General features: G+C 46.6%; 1 protein-coding gene across 1 annotated transcript in view; it reads right to left on the bottom strand.

Annotated features, from left to right (window-relative positions):
- The window catches only part of CRACR2B (calcium release activated channel regulator 2B), a 76074-nt gene that overhangs the window by 26703 nt on the left and 33206 nt on the right, over window positions 1-16165 (bottom strand). The window contains exons 4-8 of the mRNA XM_075928240.1: window positions 15270-15441; window positions 11438-11584; window positions 10331-10421; window positions 9407-9499; window positions 1039-1226 (exon numbers count right to left, since the gene is read on the bottom strand). Coding sequence (XP_075784355.1) covers window positions 1039-1226; window positions 9407-9499; window positions 10331-10421; window positions 11438-11584; window positions 15270-15441 — 691 coding nt within the window. The remainder of the gene's footprint in view (window positions 1-1038; window positions 1227-9406; window positions 9500-10330; window positions 10422-11437; window positions 11585-15269; window positions 15442-16165) is intronic.

Raw genomic sequence — 16165 nt, forward strand, 5'->3', positions numbered from 1 at the left:
GGGGCTAGGCCTTGAAGGTCCTACATAAGCTGCTGCTGGTTGGAGCGTGGCTGCTCTGATGGACCCAGGTTTGAGACCCATGGGTCATGAGACCCATGGGTCATGACATAATGCTATGTGCCTCTGTTAGAAATGCATCATGAGATGAAAGCTTCTGAGTATTGTGATTATTAGATAAAGGCAGAAGAGATGCACCCCACAGCGATTACCAGAGATTGCAATACAATCAAGGACACCATTATTGTAGCCTCTCTAGCTCCGGCTACAATCAGTTGGGGGTATGTCTACACTACCCTCCTAGTTCGAACTAGGAGGGTAATGTAGGCATACCGCACTTGCAAATGAAGCCCGGGATTTGAATTTCCCGGGCTTCATTTGCATAAGCCGGGCGCCGCCATTTTTAAATCCCGGCTCGTTCGAACCCCGTGCCGCGCAGCTACACGCGGCACGGACTAGGTAGTTCAGACGAGGAGTAACGGTAGTTCGGATTAGGAAGCCTAGTCCGTGCCGCGTGTAGCCACGCTGCACGGGGTTCAAACGAGCCGGGATTTAAAAATGGCGGCGCCCGGCTTATGCAAATGAAGCCCGGGAAATTCAAATCCCGGGCTTCATTTGCAAGTGCGGTATGCCTACATTACCCCGCTAGTTCGAACTAGGCGGGTAGTGTAGACATACCCTTGGAGAGCAGATGAAAGAAACCCCCATACTGCTTTACATAAACATAACGATTCTTTGCCCGTGTTCCGTGCTTTCCAGCCCAGCCTCTATTAACATGTTCATTTAGCCTGACAAGTCTAGCAGGGGGCTATTCGCCATGTGCTATCAATGGGAAAGCCATCGCAGAGGGAGGGTTACGTGTCTCCCGCAGGATCGGGTATTGAGCTCACAAAAGAGCCAGTAATCACACCCATGTCTTCACACTTCCAGTCCTATTCCTTAGCCACTAGATGCCTCCTCGTGTGGGGCACCAGGTGAGTCAGGTGGCACACGTAGCAACCCACTTCCCCAGCAAATTCTGTAACCGCCATCCAGCCACACCTGTCTTTCTGCTCCTGTTCGCACTGAGCCTCCTTCTGGAGACGCTCCAGATGCTCTTTGGCCACCTCCAGCTCCCACTTGGTTCTCTCCAGATGTTCCAGGAGGTTCTCATTCAGAAGCCGGAGCCGCTCGTTCTGCACCCGGGTCTCCAGCTGCTCAGAGTTCAGAGACTGGATTTCACGTTCCAGCTGTGAAAGAAGCCAACAGGATAATAAGAGCCCCCTTCTAGACTCAGGAATCCACAATCGTGCCCCAGGCCAGAAAAGCAGATACACGACACGCTATCAAGGGGCTGCTCCAGTTTCAGCTGCTCAGGATGCAAACAAAAGTTGCCTGCTTTGCATTCAGTGTGCTGTAAAGCTACAAGCCAGGAGATTCAAAGCCTGCTCTCCCACATTAATCCTTCTGAATCAGCACCTCTCAGCACACAACTGTGGTACACTCACACCCTACCAGGGAACGGCAGGCTCGGAGGAGAATGGGAAAGAGGATGGTGGCGCATCAGTAACTCTGCTCATCTAACAGGCCATTAGTATTTGTTGTTTGTATTACAGGAGCACTTGCCACTAGGCTGTGGAGCCGGAACCCAGGTGGACAGGGAGGTGCTGCACAACCAGAACAAACAGCCGCTTGTAGCCGCTCACTGCATCGGCGTAAGACAAGAAACAAGATGGGTACAGGCAGGCAGATGAGGAGCACAAGGAAGCCACAAGACGACACGGTTCTGAATGATAGGCAGCGGCCTCAGACTTTCATTGAGGCTTGTGAGTTTCAGCTTGGCTATTTGTTTGGCAGAAGCAATGAGTGAAACTAATAGAGCAGGGAACTGGAAGTCGGGCTTCTTGGAACTCACTCAAAATACCCCCTTAAATCTCATAGCACGGCTGCCCACTTACAGACTGGAAGGAGAAGGCCTACAAGCACTTTGGCAGGGACTGACCAAAGGTGTCAGGCATCAGTTCCCATAATGATGGGTATCCAGAATGACTGGCCTACCTGCATCAGAATCGTCACAAGCAAGCCCCCTGCTGAGCCCCGGAGACAAGGGGATGTGCACTCTATTCCCCAGGCTCCAGGTCAAGCTAAGGATAAGGTGAGATCTGATCTCACGCACATACCAACCTTACTCCGGCCCCTCGAGGAGGGGATGTGTACTCTGAACTGTCTTCTTGCTGCAAGCTTATATCAGACCCTTATCTGAAAGCAAGACTGAGATAAGGCAGGATCTCATGCACGGCCACCGCACCACAGAAGACTCCCATGGAATGTAAGCATCCAACTATACCAGGTGAAGCCTGGTTCTCCTTCATGGCATGGTATGCTGAACCTGATCTAATAGGCCAAAGAGAGACAGGTGGTGTGCACAAATACTAGATCATAAGAGCCATTCATCTTGAATTTCTTGGAAGCCCACAGATGGAGCCCTTTTTCTGAGGATGCCTTATAAACACCTTCAACACTGAAATGTTTTCGCTTGCTAAGCACTGGGAGAAGACCCAGTGAATCCCAGTTACTTGTCCCCCATCTCTCTCAACCTTCCTATGTAAGAGATGGCCAGCTTTCTTCCATGCCTGTTGATTAGACAGAGCTGCTTGGTGCTACACAAGCCATGTGGATATCTGGGACCCTACTCTAGCCCTGTGCAAGGACAAGTTTGCATGTATCTACAGCAAAATCATTAGCTGGTTTGGTTATGGACTGCACACCAGGAAACCCCCAGAACACACCCAATGAACAAAGAGTCTCTGATATTTTGATTTTTGCAGATTTGTCTAGTCCATCGATTTCAGCTAAGGCCCTCCCATCTCCTACCAACCATTTCTGAAAACCTAACTCTTCCACAAAGCATTCCAGCAGCTAGAGCTGGTCAGAAGACAGCTCATTCTTCTCCCATGTAAAATTCTGATTTTTGTTTTTTTAAATAACAAAAACAAAACAGAAATAAAGAAAAATGTTGTGCTGAAAACAGAAAAGATTGCCTTTTTCCGCAAAAAGCAATGAAATGTGTTGATGAAAGCAGAGAGATACTTTCAGTACAAATTTTTACTTAGCTGAAAACCCTATTTTTAATCCAAAAAAGTTTCAATGAGCCCGAATACCAGCTATGATGACTGCACAGCACTGGGCGTATAAACTGAACCCAGCTAGCTTGGACAGCAATTCTTCCATGGCAGGATTGTGCTATTGGTTTGAGGCAGTTTGCCAGGAATACTTATGGCTGTGTGTATATATGTATCTATTGCCACTTGAATATGACCATGAGGGAGTCCCCTCTCAGAGCAGCAGCCCTGGTATCCCGCATGGCTGGCACTGACACGAACACCTCTGACTGGCACAAGTAATCCTTGGATTCAGTCAGCAGGCACCAGGTGGGTAATTAGCAGCGAGGAAGCTCTGAGCAGAGGGAGGAGAGCAAAACTGAGAGGCAGCCACTGAACACAAGGGTCTTGTGTAAGGTAAGCTTAGGGCCATCACTGCCACATACATGAAAATCGGGGTGAGGGGAATAGGGTAATCAGCTTTTATGTAGCTTCTCTACTCAGCCAGTGTCCTGGTCCCATCAAGCATCAGTGAAACAGGCCATCTCCAGAGCACATCACAAGGTGCTTCTTCTCCTTCACCCTGGGTTGCAAGAGTGCTGCTGCCATGCTCGGAGGGCCTGACCTAAAGCCCATTACAGACATCATTAAGTCCTGTCAACCCACAGAACCTGAGACTCAAACACAGAGCCTCATCTTGCTTTGTCACTAGCCTGATCTCCCACCCCAGTTATTGCATTTCTCTCTGTGAAGGGATGAATCCACCCACCTTAAAAAAATCCCTGAGTTTCCCATGCAGGATACATGGGGCATCCTCATGCATGCCCCCCAGATATTTAGCACTGGAGGGGAACCACTTCACTAGGGAAGAGATAGACCATGTGGACAGGAAATGGATTCTGCAAATTACAGACTGCATTCAGTCTCACTGTGCCCGTAAGGGCCACAATTTTCTGTAGTCAAGTAAGGATTTTCCTCCCCGTGTTATTTCAATGGTGGGAAATGAAGCGGATCAGACAGGTGTTCTATCTCCACTTGTCTGGTAATTTTAGCTTCACAGTCCATGGACCAGAATGGCAAATGCATTCTTCCCAAGAGGATTTGGGGATGGTCTGTCCACCCCCACATGCTTCAGAAAATATACTTATGGACACAAATGCACATAACTAAAAAATGCTTTGGACAAATTGCTTTGTGTAACCTATCAATCTTCATGTCATAGTCCCTTATATCTGTTTATCTTATTTTGGTGTATGTATCATTATTGTGTGTGAAATTAGACGTGTGGAGTGGTTTTTATGGTTTTAAATGTGTGAATGAAAGCCATCCCAGGTGTGACCCTCAATGTCCTGATGACCAACTGTTAATCTCTTTTGTCCTTTAAGTCTTAGCAGTGGTTGGTTTGGGAAAGTCACATGTCCACCCCAACTGGCCAGGTGATTTCCCATGCAAAAAGGAATCTTTAAAAAAAATAGGAAAGTAGGAGTATTTGGTCTTCGGTGGGCACACCCAGGAGAGTGAACCAGAAACCTCAGTGGAAGAGGAAACTTCCCTGGCTGGAAAGCTTAGCTGGGAAAGGAACAGTTTTAGGATGAGTTTGAAAAAGTTTGTACTGAGGATTTAGCGTTAAGAGTTAGCTAAGTGGTTGCTGTTATTTTTTGTTTGCAACCTACTTTGCTCTGCCTGTTCTCACTTATTACCATTTAAATCCTACGGCTTGTGCATAATAAAATCACTTTTACTATCAAGCCCAGTGTAAATGACTGTTACCTGGGGGAGCAATCAGTGTGTACATTCCCTCTTTCACTGTCAAAGGCAGCTACCTATAGAATTCATTTGGGGTCCTGATCCCATTTGGGGAGCAGTATCCCACAAAGCTGGGCCCTAAACTGCATTCTCCTTAAACCTGAAGAGATTCAGTGTTTGTACAGCTTCTCGGGGCGGGGGGGGGGCGGGGGGGGGGGGTGATCTCAGTTTGGCACCTTGGCCAGGGGAGACCAGTGGAGCAGAAAGGAGCAGAGAGAAACCCCAGAGAGCAGGATGGCCAATGGCAGTGGCTGTATCAGCACCCTGAGAAGCACCCCCAAGGGGTCTTCTGTGACCTCACCCCATCACAAGCATCTCTGGCAGGATACGTTTAGTCTGTGTTATCCTTAGCCCCTCCTCCCCAATAGTGAGTGAATATAATTGTTTTGATTTGTGTGGCAAGGGCCCCTCTTTCCCTGGCCTGTGTTTGGTCCAACAGCCTTCCCCCTTTGCCAAGGGTTAGGCCTGCAGCTGGTTTCTGGGGTACAGAGCCCCACTACTTCCTCTGGGACTCCTCCCCTGCTGTCTCCAGCTCTGTAGCACTTCTGGTCTGCATCTGCCTACACCTACTCTCACTCTCCACCCCCATCTGCTAACTGGGGAGGCTTTTAAAGTCCTCCAGCAGGCCTGAAGTGGAGTCAGCTGGCCCCAATCTGCCTGGGCCAGCTCCCTGCCAGCTGCTCTTAATTATTCTGCAGCCCTAATTAGGCCTTTTACCCTTTTAGGGCTGCCTTTTCTCTATGCTGTAGCAGCCCTCTGGCCTGACCTCTACTCACCTGAAGATGCCTTTTCCCTCCTTAACTTGGACTTTGGTTCCAACAGATAGTACACCTGAACTTTAGAACCATCCTCTGGATGCCAACTGCACTGTTTACAATGTGCTGCCTGCATCATGGTTATTTGCTGATATGGGCTATCATCCATGGACAGTTGTTCCTAGTCAGAATAATATCTACACAGCTACACACACACACACACACACACACACACACACACACACACACCTAGCTGGGAGAGCTTGAAAGAGCAACCAGGGAACTCTCTTTATTACTTGTTCATAGGCAATATCTATCCCAGTTCTGGAGATAGCCTAAAAATGGCCGTACTGGGTCAGGCCAATGGTTCCTCTAGCCCAGTATCCTGTCTTCTGACAGTGGCACACAATACCAGGTGCTTCAGAGGCAATGAACAGAACAAGCAATCACTGAGGCTGTGTCTAGACTGGCCACTTTTTCCGGAAAAGCAGCCACTTTTCCGGAAAAACTTGCCAGCTGTCTACACTGGCCGCTTGAATTTCCGCAAAAGCATGGACGATCTCATGTAAGATTGTCAGTGCTTTTGCAGAAATACTATGCTGCTCCCATTCAGGCAAAAGTCTTTTTCTGAAAAACTTTTGCGCAAAAGGGCCAGTGTAGATGGCAGAGATTTGTTTTCCGCAAAAAAGCCCTGATCGCGAAAATGGCGATCGGGGCTTTTTTGCAGAAAAGCGTGTCTAGATTGGCCACGGACACTATTCCGCAAAAAGTGCTTTTGCGGAAAAGTGTTCTGCCAATGTAGACGCGCTTTTCCGAAAATGCTTTTAACGGAAAACTTTTCCGTTAAAAGCATTTCCGGAAAATCATGCCAGTGTAGACGTAGCATGAGTGATCTATTCCCAGGGTCGCATCCCTGACCATCTTGGTGAATAGCTGTAGATGGACCTATCCTTCACAGAATCATAGAACACTAGAACTGGAAGGGATCTCGAGAGTTTAAGGCCCAGCTTGGTCCTCACGGCAGGACCAAACACCATCTAGAATATATCATCCCTGAAAGATGTCTATCTAACCTGCTCTTAAATATCTCCAGAGACGGAGATTCCACAACCTCCCTAAGCAATTTATTCAAGTGTTTAACCACCCGACAGTTAGGAAGTTTTTCCTAATGTCCAACCTAAACCTCCCCTGCTGCAATTCAAGCCCATTGCTTCTAGTCAGGAACATATCTAGCTCTTTTTTGAAACTCATTATAATCTTGGCCTCCACTGCATCCATTGGCAATGAGTTTCACAAGCAGACTATGTGTTGTATAAAGGAAATACTCTCTTATGTTTGTTTTAAACCTGCTGCCTAGTAATGGCATTGGGGAATTCCTGAGTCTTGTGTTATGTCAAGGAGTAAACAGACTTCCTAATTCATATTTTTCATACCAGTCATGATTTTATAGAACTCTATCATGTTGTCTTGTAGCCATCTCTTTTTCAAGCTGAAAAGTCCTAGTCTTTTTAATCTCTTTTTATATGATTCCCCCTGCCCCTCATCTCTGCACCTTTTCCAAGTCTTTCCATTTTGAGGTGGGGTGACAAGAAATGCATACAGTATTCAGGGAGTGGAGTGTACTATGGATTTACATGGTATTTTCTGTATTATTCTCTACCCAATTCCCAACCACTTTCTTGAGTGGTAACAACTAACTTAGACACCCCCCCTCCCCATTTCATATGTCTAGTTGGACTGTTTTCCAATATTCATTACTTGGCATTTATCAATTTTGAATTTCATCTGTCAGTTTGTTGCCCCATCACCCGGTTTTGCAAGATCCCTTTGTAACTCTTTGCAGTTTGCATTGGATTTAGCTATCCTGAGTAGTTTTGTGTCATCTGCAAATTTTGCCATCCCACTGTTTGCCCCTTTTCTCTTTTATCACATGGAAGCAAGTGAGGCTTCTCTATACTTTTACTTCAGCATTAGGACTGTAATGGATCCCTAACATTAGATGCCCAGGGCTTTATTCTAATGCCATTGCCAGCCAAGGTCGTTCAGTCATCATGTGGCCCTTGAAATACCTTGAGGTTTGGAGCCAGATCCTCAGGTGACATAAGTTGGCCCAACTCCATTGAAGTCAGTAGAATTATGACCATTTACACCAGATTAGGACTGGGCCATGGGATTCTATTCTCCATCCCCACCCCATCCCATACTCAGTGTGTGTGTGTATGTGTGTGGGGGGTGTGTTATGGAGGGAGGGCACAGGTCTAATGGGCACTGAAGAACATGACTACTATTCAGGGCACCACTTCAGAAAGCCTTCATCACAGGACGTTAGATCAGTACATCCAGTTTACCCAAAGAATGATCTCATTCTTCATGCAACGATCAGAGCACGCCCCGTGCAAATATTGACACAACTACCCAAACAGCATAGTGTTACATGACCCAGAGCACTTATTTCTTCACTGCATGATTTTAGGAGACGTAGCCATACAATAATGAAGAAGAGTAAATATAGTTGCCTTGCCTTATCTTGCTAGAAAGGGGACCATCTGGCTGAAACAAGGATTATAGCAGTGTTGGAGTCAAGCCAATATTTGATTCCTGTAGGTCACAGAGCACTAGCACCTCTTGGGAGTGGGAGGTAAGGCTACATTCAAGTGGGAGCCCTTATTTCTGGCAGCTTTAGTCAAACATCAGCAGCCTAGGAGAGGAGAATGTACCACTGGGTCCTCTGATAGGCTAGTAGATATGCTTTGGGTTAAGCCCATCGTGACAGAATGGAATACATATAGTCGGAAGCCAGACAGGAGATCTGCATGCATCTCAGTTTGGGATTTGTCATATTAGATTGCTTTTACGGTCCAGCTAGTCTGGTATAAGATCTCAGAGAGCTTTAAATCCATAGATCACAAAGCACTTCACAAAGGAAGGCAAGTATATGAGTTACAGAGAGGTTAAGTCAATTGCCCCGGTCACATACATCAGCCCAGAGCTGGGCACAGAACTCAGGCAATCCAATCACAGTCCATTCAAAAGCATCTTGCGGTCTGGCTTCAGCCCACAGTCTACCTATTGAAGAGAATAGCACCCCAATTTCAGCATGGACCACTGAAATAACATAAAATAATCCAGGGGGAAGACCGAAGTTGTTGAACGAACAAAAACAAAACAAAAAAAGGACCCCAAAAGTTATTAAGCAAAAAAAATAAAAATAAAAATAAAAAATAAAATAAACAAAATAAAACAGCATTAAAACAGCATGGCCACTTTAAGTGAGAGATGGTAGAGGTTGAGTACTAAGACCCAGGGAAGACATTGCTTCCCCTTGCTTCAGGTCTTTTTAGCCAGCGGCCATCTTGTTTTCTTGATTGAGCCCCTTCCCCTCTCCCCCCAGATAAGCAGAGTGTCCGAGGGTGCGGGGTCTGGGCCTAGTTGCCAAGTGTATCTTAGAGTTGCCAGGTGTCCAGTATTTTTGCATCCTGGTAGGGGAAAAAAAAATCAGAACACACCAGACATTTCAGGTGTCCAGTATTTTCTGAATTTTTTTACTGGACAGGAGGCGAAAATACCGGACTGCCTGGGTCAATACTGGACACCTGGCAACCCTAGAAAGAGGCCAGAAATAATGGACTGTCTAGGCAAAAACCGGACACCTGGCAACCCTAAGCACTACTTCAGGAGCAGGGGGGCAGTTCTCAGGGCAGTTAAAAGGAATTCAGGGAAGACACTGAGGGGCTCCTGTTTCTTCAGGAAGGCTCTGGACCAGGTTACCTTTTTCTGCCGGCAGAGGATTTTCTCAAGCTCCTGCTCCTTGCTGAGCAGCTCCTTCTGCAGCAGGTTGCTCCTGTTGTGCCTCTGTGATTCCTGCACAGAGTACAAAGACCCACAGATTTCCACACTGCCCCCAGAACCCTGCACTGACAATACCCAGGACCATAACATCACTGCTGCCTAGGAGCCTGCCACCGAATGAGCCACCACAACCCCTTCCTGCGTCTGACAAAGGAAAGCTGTGGGACTCTCCACTGAGCCTGTTCCCCACAGGGTGGTTGAGTGTCTGCAGGGAACATCCCAGCTGATCCCTCACACCCACCCATTTCCCCAACTCTCTTCATTTTGCGCCTCCCACTGCAGAAGATTTACAAGGAACGCCTTTCCCTTTCTTCCAACAGCCTCAGTGCTGGGGAGTTGCTCACGGAAGAGGAGGGCAGGAGACACCCAGCAGTTCTTCTAGATTAGAAGATGCTTCTGGTTGCCTTTCATCTTCCCAGATGCTAAATTCCCCCTCAATCACCGCTCTCAAGTGGACTAATATCACAGGTGGGAAAAGGACTCTCCTCGGTTAATATCTTCCTGCATTGAAAACAAGAGGGTATTCTTTGGCCCCTGGAGAGCAGAGGCCACAACTTCTCAACAAGGCAAAGTTTTAAAAAATGACGCCCAGATTAGGCTATAGTTGTCGTCTGTGCTAGAGCTTATTAGTGGAGGTTCTGTGTAGAGAGGCACCATGAGCACCGCAACAGGCAAAATCTCCTCCAGCTAACACAGACCCTTGCACAAGTAGTAAAACAAGGCCACTGAAGATTTCAACAGAAGTCCCATGAAAATGCAGAGGAAACCTAATACTTGCCTCATTTAAGAATGAACATGCATGCGCAGCTAAGCACATGTAGGAAGGAAACGGCCAGGATTTACCTGGCAGAGCAGTTGTTCCTTTTCCGCTTTGATCTGCTGCTCCATTTCTTCATAAAGACACCTGACTTCTCTGTCGTGGTCTGTCTCCTTCCTACAGAGAAGAAAGAGTGTGAGGCAGGCCATTCTGGGAGAGCAGGGAAAGCAGCAGCTGGGCATACCGGGATGCATCTTGCTTTTCTTCCCGTTCTCCTGACTATCAGGGAGCGAGGGGAAGTACATGGCTTGTGTGCATGCCTCTCACCCCTGGCTGGTGAGGGGAGGAGCAGAGAAGTAATTCATGAAATCTGTGTAGTGTCCCCTCGCTCCCTGATAGTCCGGGGAATGGGAAGAAAAAAAAGCAGCGTCCTGGTACGCACGGCTGCTGCTCCCCCGTCCCCGCTCTCCCAAAATGGTACCCTTGGAGGGAGGGAGACTGATAACAAAAGGGAAAGGAAAAGAAAGAGAAATAAAGCAGGCGAGAGAGTGGGGAATCGTCTTTCCCAAATAGGAGGATACAGATTTAATTTAGAATTGGCACTAACAGCTTATGGGTATAGCCCCATACCCAAACACTGGGGTTCACAGCCACTGACAAGGGATTCCACGGCCACTGGACAGCTCCATGGGAGCATATTTATTTGTGCATAGTTGTATTTATTAGAGTCATCCGTCTTAGGTACTATTATGGCTTCCCTCAGCATGGTGTGTGAGTATCTCTCCATCTTTAATATACTTCTCCAAGGGAGGCCAGTGTGATTACCCCCATATTACAGATGGGGAACTGAGGCACAGAGAGACTAAATGGCTTGCTAAGGTCACACAGGAATTCAAGGGCAGAGTCCTACACTGGTGCTTGAATCTTTAGACCATCCTTCCTCTCTGCAGGGAGAAAACCACATCAGTTGGAGCTTGGCCTCTGGCTAGATGTTAATAAGAGCGCTGAAAAGAACAGGCTAAAAGATAGTCAATGCAACATTGTGCGGGGCATAAAGATCTTTTCCTCCTTAATCCTAGCCACTGCTGGTTTCTCCTTAAGTTCTGGATAAGGCAACAGGTTAGGTTGCATCTAAGTGAGTATGAACTGGTTCACAGAAGCACACTGGTGACCTGCTGTGGAGGCCTTCTTACCTCTTTAGTGCCTGCTCCATGGATTCTCTCTCATAATGTACCTCCCTGATGTACGATGAAACATGGAAGAGGAATTCCTCAAAGCTGGCCAAGAGATCTGGCCGTTCTTTCCGGAGACGAGTCCAGAGCTCCCGAACCTCACTCTGCCTGGAGCAAGATAAGAGAGGGAGGGAAGAAGAGCCATGGAGTTCCCCTGTTATCCCAGGATTTGTATTCCTTTGACCTTACTCATGTTCGAGAGGAGAGGAATTGCCTTCCATGATCTCAGAGGTTGCACTGGATGGAAGTGGGGGGTGCGGGGTGGACCATGACGAATAAATGAACATTCTGAAATGGTGCGTGTCCAGTCTGAGGGAAATCATCCCAAAACACCCTCTAAAACTAACTCAGCATTGCCAATGCCAAGCATTGGAATAAAAAACCCCACATTACCAAAGCCCACAAAATCACAAGGTTTAAAATAAATAATAATAATGATGATACTAAAATAGGTGCAGCCTAATAAAAAGCAGCAATTATCATGAGGCAAGGATTTTAGAGCCCTTTACAAATATTAATGATCACACAGCTACTGTGAACTAGATCAGCATTACCGCCACTGTTTTACAAGTGGTGAAACCGAGGCACAGGGCAGTGAAATACCTTGACCAAAATCCCATGCCAAGCTAGGTGGCAGATCTTAGACTCATACTTTCCAGTCCCTTGCCCTAACCCTCAGACCATGCTACTTTTAACAAAACCCTGAGACAAAACATCCTCTGTCACAATGATCCAATCCTTCAGGCTTTGGCTTCTCCTTAGAGCAGTGTGCACTAGTGGATAGAGCACGGCATTGGGACTAAGAATGTAAAGGGGTAACCAATTAACCTGGTAAGCATCATCATTGTTACTGGGTGATGCTTACCAGTAACTGATTAACTGGTGGCCCAGCTGGGCTGGAGCATGCCCCTGCCTGTGGTGTGCCTTAAGTGGGCCTGGCCTGGCCAAAGCAGCCTGCAGCAACAGGCCTGACTGGGCTATTCTAGTCCGGCTGGGCCCACTGTGCTGCAGGTGTGGGCTGCTCCAACCCAGCCAGGCCCACCTCATCACACCGTGGATGAGGTGCTGCTCCACAGTTAACTGAGGCCCAGGGAGATAAGTAACTTGCCAACAGTCAGCCAGCAAAGCAGTGGTCAAGTTGGGAACTTAGCGCAGGTCTCTTGACAAAACATGGGATATTAAGCGGAGGTTTTCAAAAGTATTCAAGGGATATAGGCAGGGCTTGACAAACTATACAATCTACTCACCCATGCCAAGTAGATTTCAGCCACGCACCCCGTTCATTCGCGGCGCGCGCATGAGCAATGTGGCTCTTGCACATGTGCAGTACGGGGCTGGCGAGTGGTTTTCACCACCGTTTGTCAAGCCCTGGATATAGGTATAGACCCCAATGACAGTCAATAGGATGTGTGCTCCTAAACCCACTAAATGCCTGCAGAAAACTTTTAATTGACCACTGTAAGCTTTCACATTTGATCTGATAAACATTTTTCAAAGTTTTTTTTCCCTCAAAAAAAGTACTTTTTTGAGAAACAGATTTTTAGCACAAAAGTTGTCACTGGCTTTTTTCATTTTTCATGATATGTATCAGTCAAAACTGAAACATGGTTATCAATATTTTTCATGGGCCAGATTTGAGTAAACAAAATATTTCCATTTTGAACTGTCAAACACGAACACTTTGTGATTTGCCCTCCTCCCCCCAAGTTTTCAACAAGCTCAGCTTTTTATTCATCTTTTCTAAAAGCTCGTTTGACAGGTACAATTTCAATCTCAACATTAATTTCACTGTGTTTCTGCTGAACAGACTCCATTTAGTAGACAATGCAATGCAAAATATTCCATTTGAATTGGAACACCTTTTTTTGGGATGTTCCTCAGGGGACAAAGGTGAATGGTAATAGATGCTGTTTCACATCAGCTTCCCAGTTCTTTTTCTTAGTGTGTGAGAAAATATTTAGTCTGAAAAGAAATGCATACCCAGACTGTGAGTTCTCCTTCACTGGGAAACACCCAGCAAGGCCCTGGAATTCTGCTACTGCCAGCAGAGAGGGTAACACCAATATCAGATGGGGCAACTAACTTAGGACCCATTTACCCTGTTGCAAGTGATTCAGTGGTGCTTTAAAAGATATTCAAATCTAGCCTTAAAGAAGCTGTCAGATTTTACAGTTTAAAAAGGACAGGAAGGAAATGAGTATCATTTTGTTTAATGTAGAATTTTATGCCATTTACTCTTTAAAAAAAAAAAAAAAACACTGCCTGTTTATAAATTAAGTGAGATTGTCCATGGGGTGCTGCAGTAAGGAAGATGCTTGCTGTCTGGTACATCTACAGTCCTTTGGACAGTAACCAAGGACCATACCACCTTAACCCACGGGGTAAGTTATATTTCTTTAGGCAAGATAATCAGTTCCCTTGAGCTTTAGGGCAAATGTTCAATTTAAAAACTATTTCTCTGGGCCAAATAAACTTTTGCCTGGGCTTGTGGATCAGTGACCACATGAAGGAACATCTCATATGAACCAACAAGGGTAGAGACTGATGGTATACATCATTGCAAAGCTGGACACTCCAGTTTTTGACTGCTGTATGGTAGCTTTTTCTACCTATCATGGTTCATGATGTATCCAATCATATAAGTCACAGTATGTCCACTATGCGCTGCTCTTTGGAACAGCTGACTGGCCTATGACACAGCCTGATCTACTACTGTTTATACTTAAGGAGACTCCTGAAAATGAGGAGAAAAAAATCCTACCAGCTGAGAAATGTGTGCCCATTTAATTCAAAGAACTATCTGTCTAAGGGGATGGCTAATGATGTATGCATCAGATCTGAATTACCCAGATTCTCTAGGGCCATGTCTACACTAGGAAACTATTTTGAAATTACTAAATTTGACTTAAGAATTCCCGATTTAACAAATTTGAACTAGAGTGTCCTCACTACAGAGAAGCCTCGAAATTAGTCCGAGGCAGGCTCCATTAATATGGACGTGCTACCTCATACTGAGAGCCCCAGGAAGCACTGTAGACAGCTGCGGGAGGCCTCCCGGAGGCCAGTAAGTCCAAATTAGCAGCACCAGAGTGTCCACACTAATGTTATTTTGGAATTAGTGTCACTCCTCGTGAAAAGCAGGAGTACAGAGTTCAATTTCCACAGCCCGTTATTTTGAAATAACAGGCTTAGTAGTGTGGATGCACTGCTTGTAAATATGAACTTGGTGGGGTTATTTCGGAAAAAGATCCTAGTGTAGATCAGGGCTAGGTGTTCAGATTCAAGTTCCAACTGGGTCAGTTTACTCCCTTATCAGTCCAGCTCCAGGCAGTACATTCTGCAGGGATCTACAAATAAGAATTTAAAGACTAAGTTTGTCTGCAAGGACATTGAAGACTTTCATGGAACTTTTGGAAACACAAAGAACTCATCTCTTAGCTTAAATCCTTCTCATCCCCTTGCTTGTGCTGCATACCATGCACAAGTTGCATGCCCCACCTGACAACAGCGATATTTCAAAGTTGAAATGCGAGTCTATAGCCTGTAAAGTTCTTTGGGAAGTGCTGCATTAAAGGCCACTGATGACTATTCAGGCTAGCTATGCCAGACTCCCTCGTGTTTCTAATGTGCCACAATAACTTGGCCCGAGGTTGGGATACAAAGTGGCAAGGCAACACTTCTCAAAGCGTGTTCTTGAAAATAACCAGCGGTGCCAGGTCAACGTCTCAGTCTGTGCTGAAGCACTGAGGTTTGGCGACTGTAAGATCAGACCAGGACAGGATTTGAGACTTACTCTTCAAAGACTTGGGCTGCTCCAAGCTGCTCCATTATTGAACAAAATCGCTTCTCCTCTTCATCGTCTGTGTGGTCCAAGTCATCGGACCAGCCCGACTCAAAGGTCTCCTCATGTCTGAAGTGATGTGTGCTCCCAGAGCCTTGGTACAGCTCAATCCCTATGAACTTCCCTGCAGGAAGGGGGGAAAGAGGCAAGAAGGAGCCGAAGGTCACACCATATTTAGCACTAGGAAAGCTCTTTGAGGGGCAACTTGCACCAGCTCTATTAGAGATAGCCAAATCCAATGGTGCCTATTAAACACTCAGGGTATGTCTACACTACCCTCCTAGTTCGAACTAGCGGGGTAATGTAGGCATACCGCACTTGCAAATGAAGCCCGGGATTTGAATTTCCCAGGCTTCATTTCCATAAGCGGGGAGCTGCCATTTTTAAAACCCCGCTGGTTCGAACCCCGTGCAGCGCGGCTACACGGGGCTCGAACTAGGTAGTTCGGACTAGGCTTCCTATTCTGAACTACCGGTACACCTCATGGAATAGGAAGCCTAGTCCGAACTACCTAGTTCGAGCCCCGTGTAGCTGCGCTGCACGGGGTTCGAACCAGCGGGGTTTTAAAAATGGCGGCTCCCCGCTTATGCAAATGAAGCCCGGGAAATTCAAATCCCGGGCTTCATTTGCAAGTGTGGTATGCCTACATTACCCCGCTAGTTCGAACTAGCGGGGTAGTGTAGACATACCCCCAGATAGCAAACCGAGAGCCTGTTTTTGTAGCATTATGGATGGGAGGCAATTGCTCAGTATTCAGTAAGATCTGAAGCACCCTTACTGACAGCTAGGTACTCAGGACTTTCAGCTGGGCTGCATTTAGAGTGGAGTTCGTTACACTGTAGGTCAGG

The sequence above is a fragment of the Pelodiscus sinensis genome, chromosome 4, assembly GCF_049634645.1.
Source record: "Pelodiscus sinensis isolate JC-2024 chromosome 4, ASM4963464v1, whole genome shotgun sequence".
Lineage (NCBI taxonomy): Eukaryota > Metazoa > Chordata > Testudines > Trionychidae > Pelodiscus > Pelodiscus sinensis.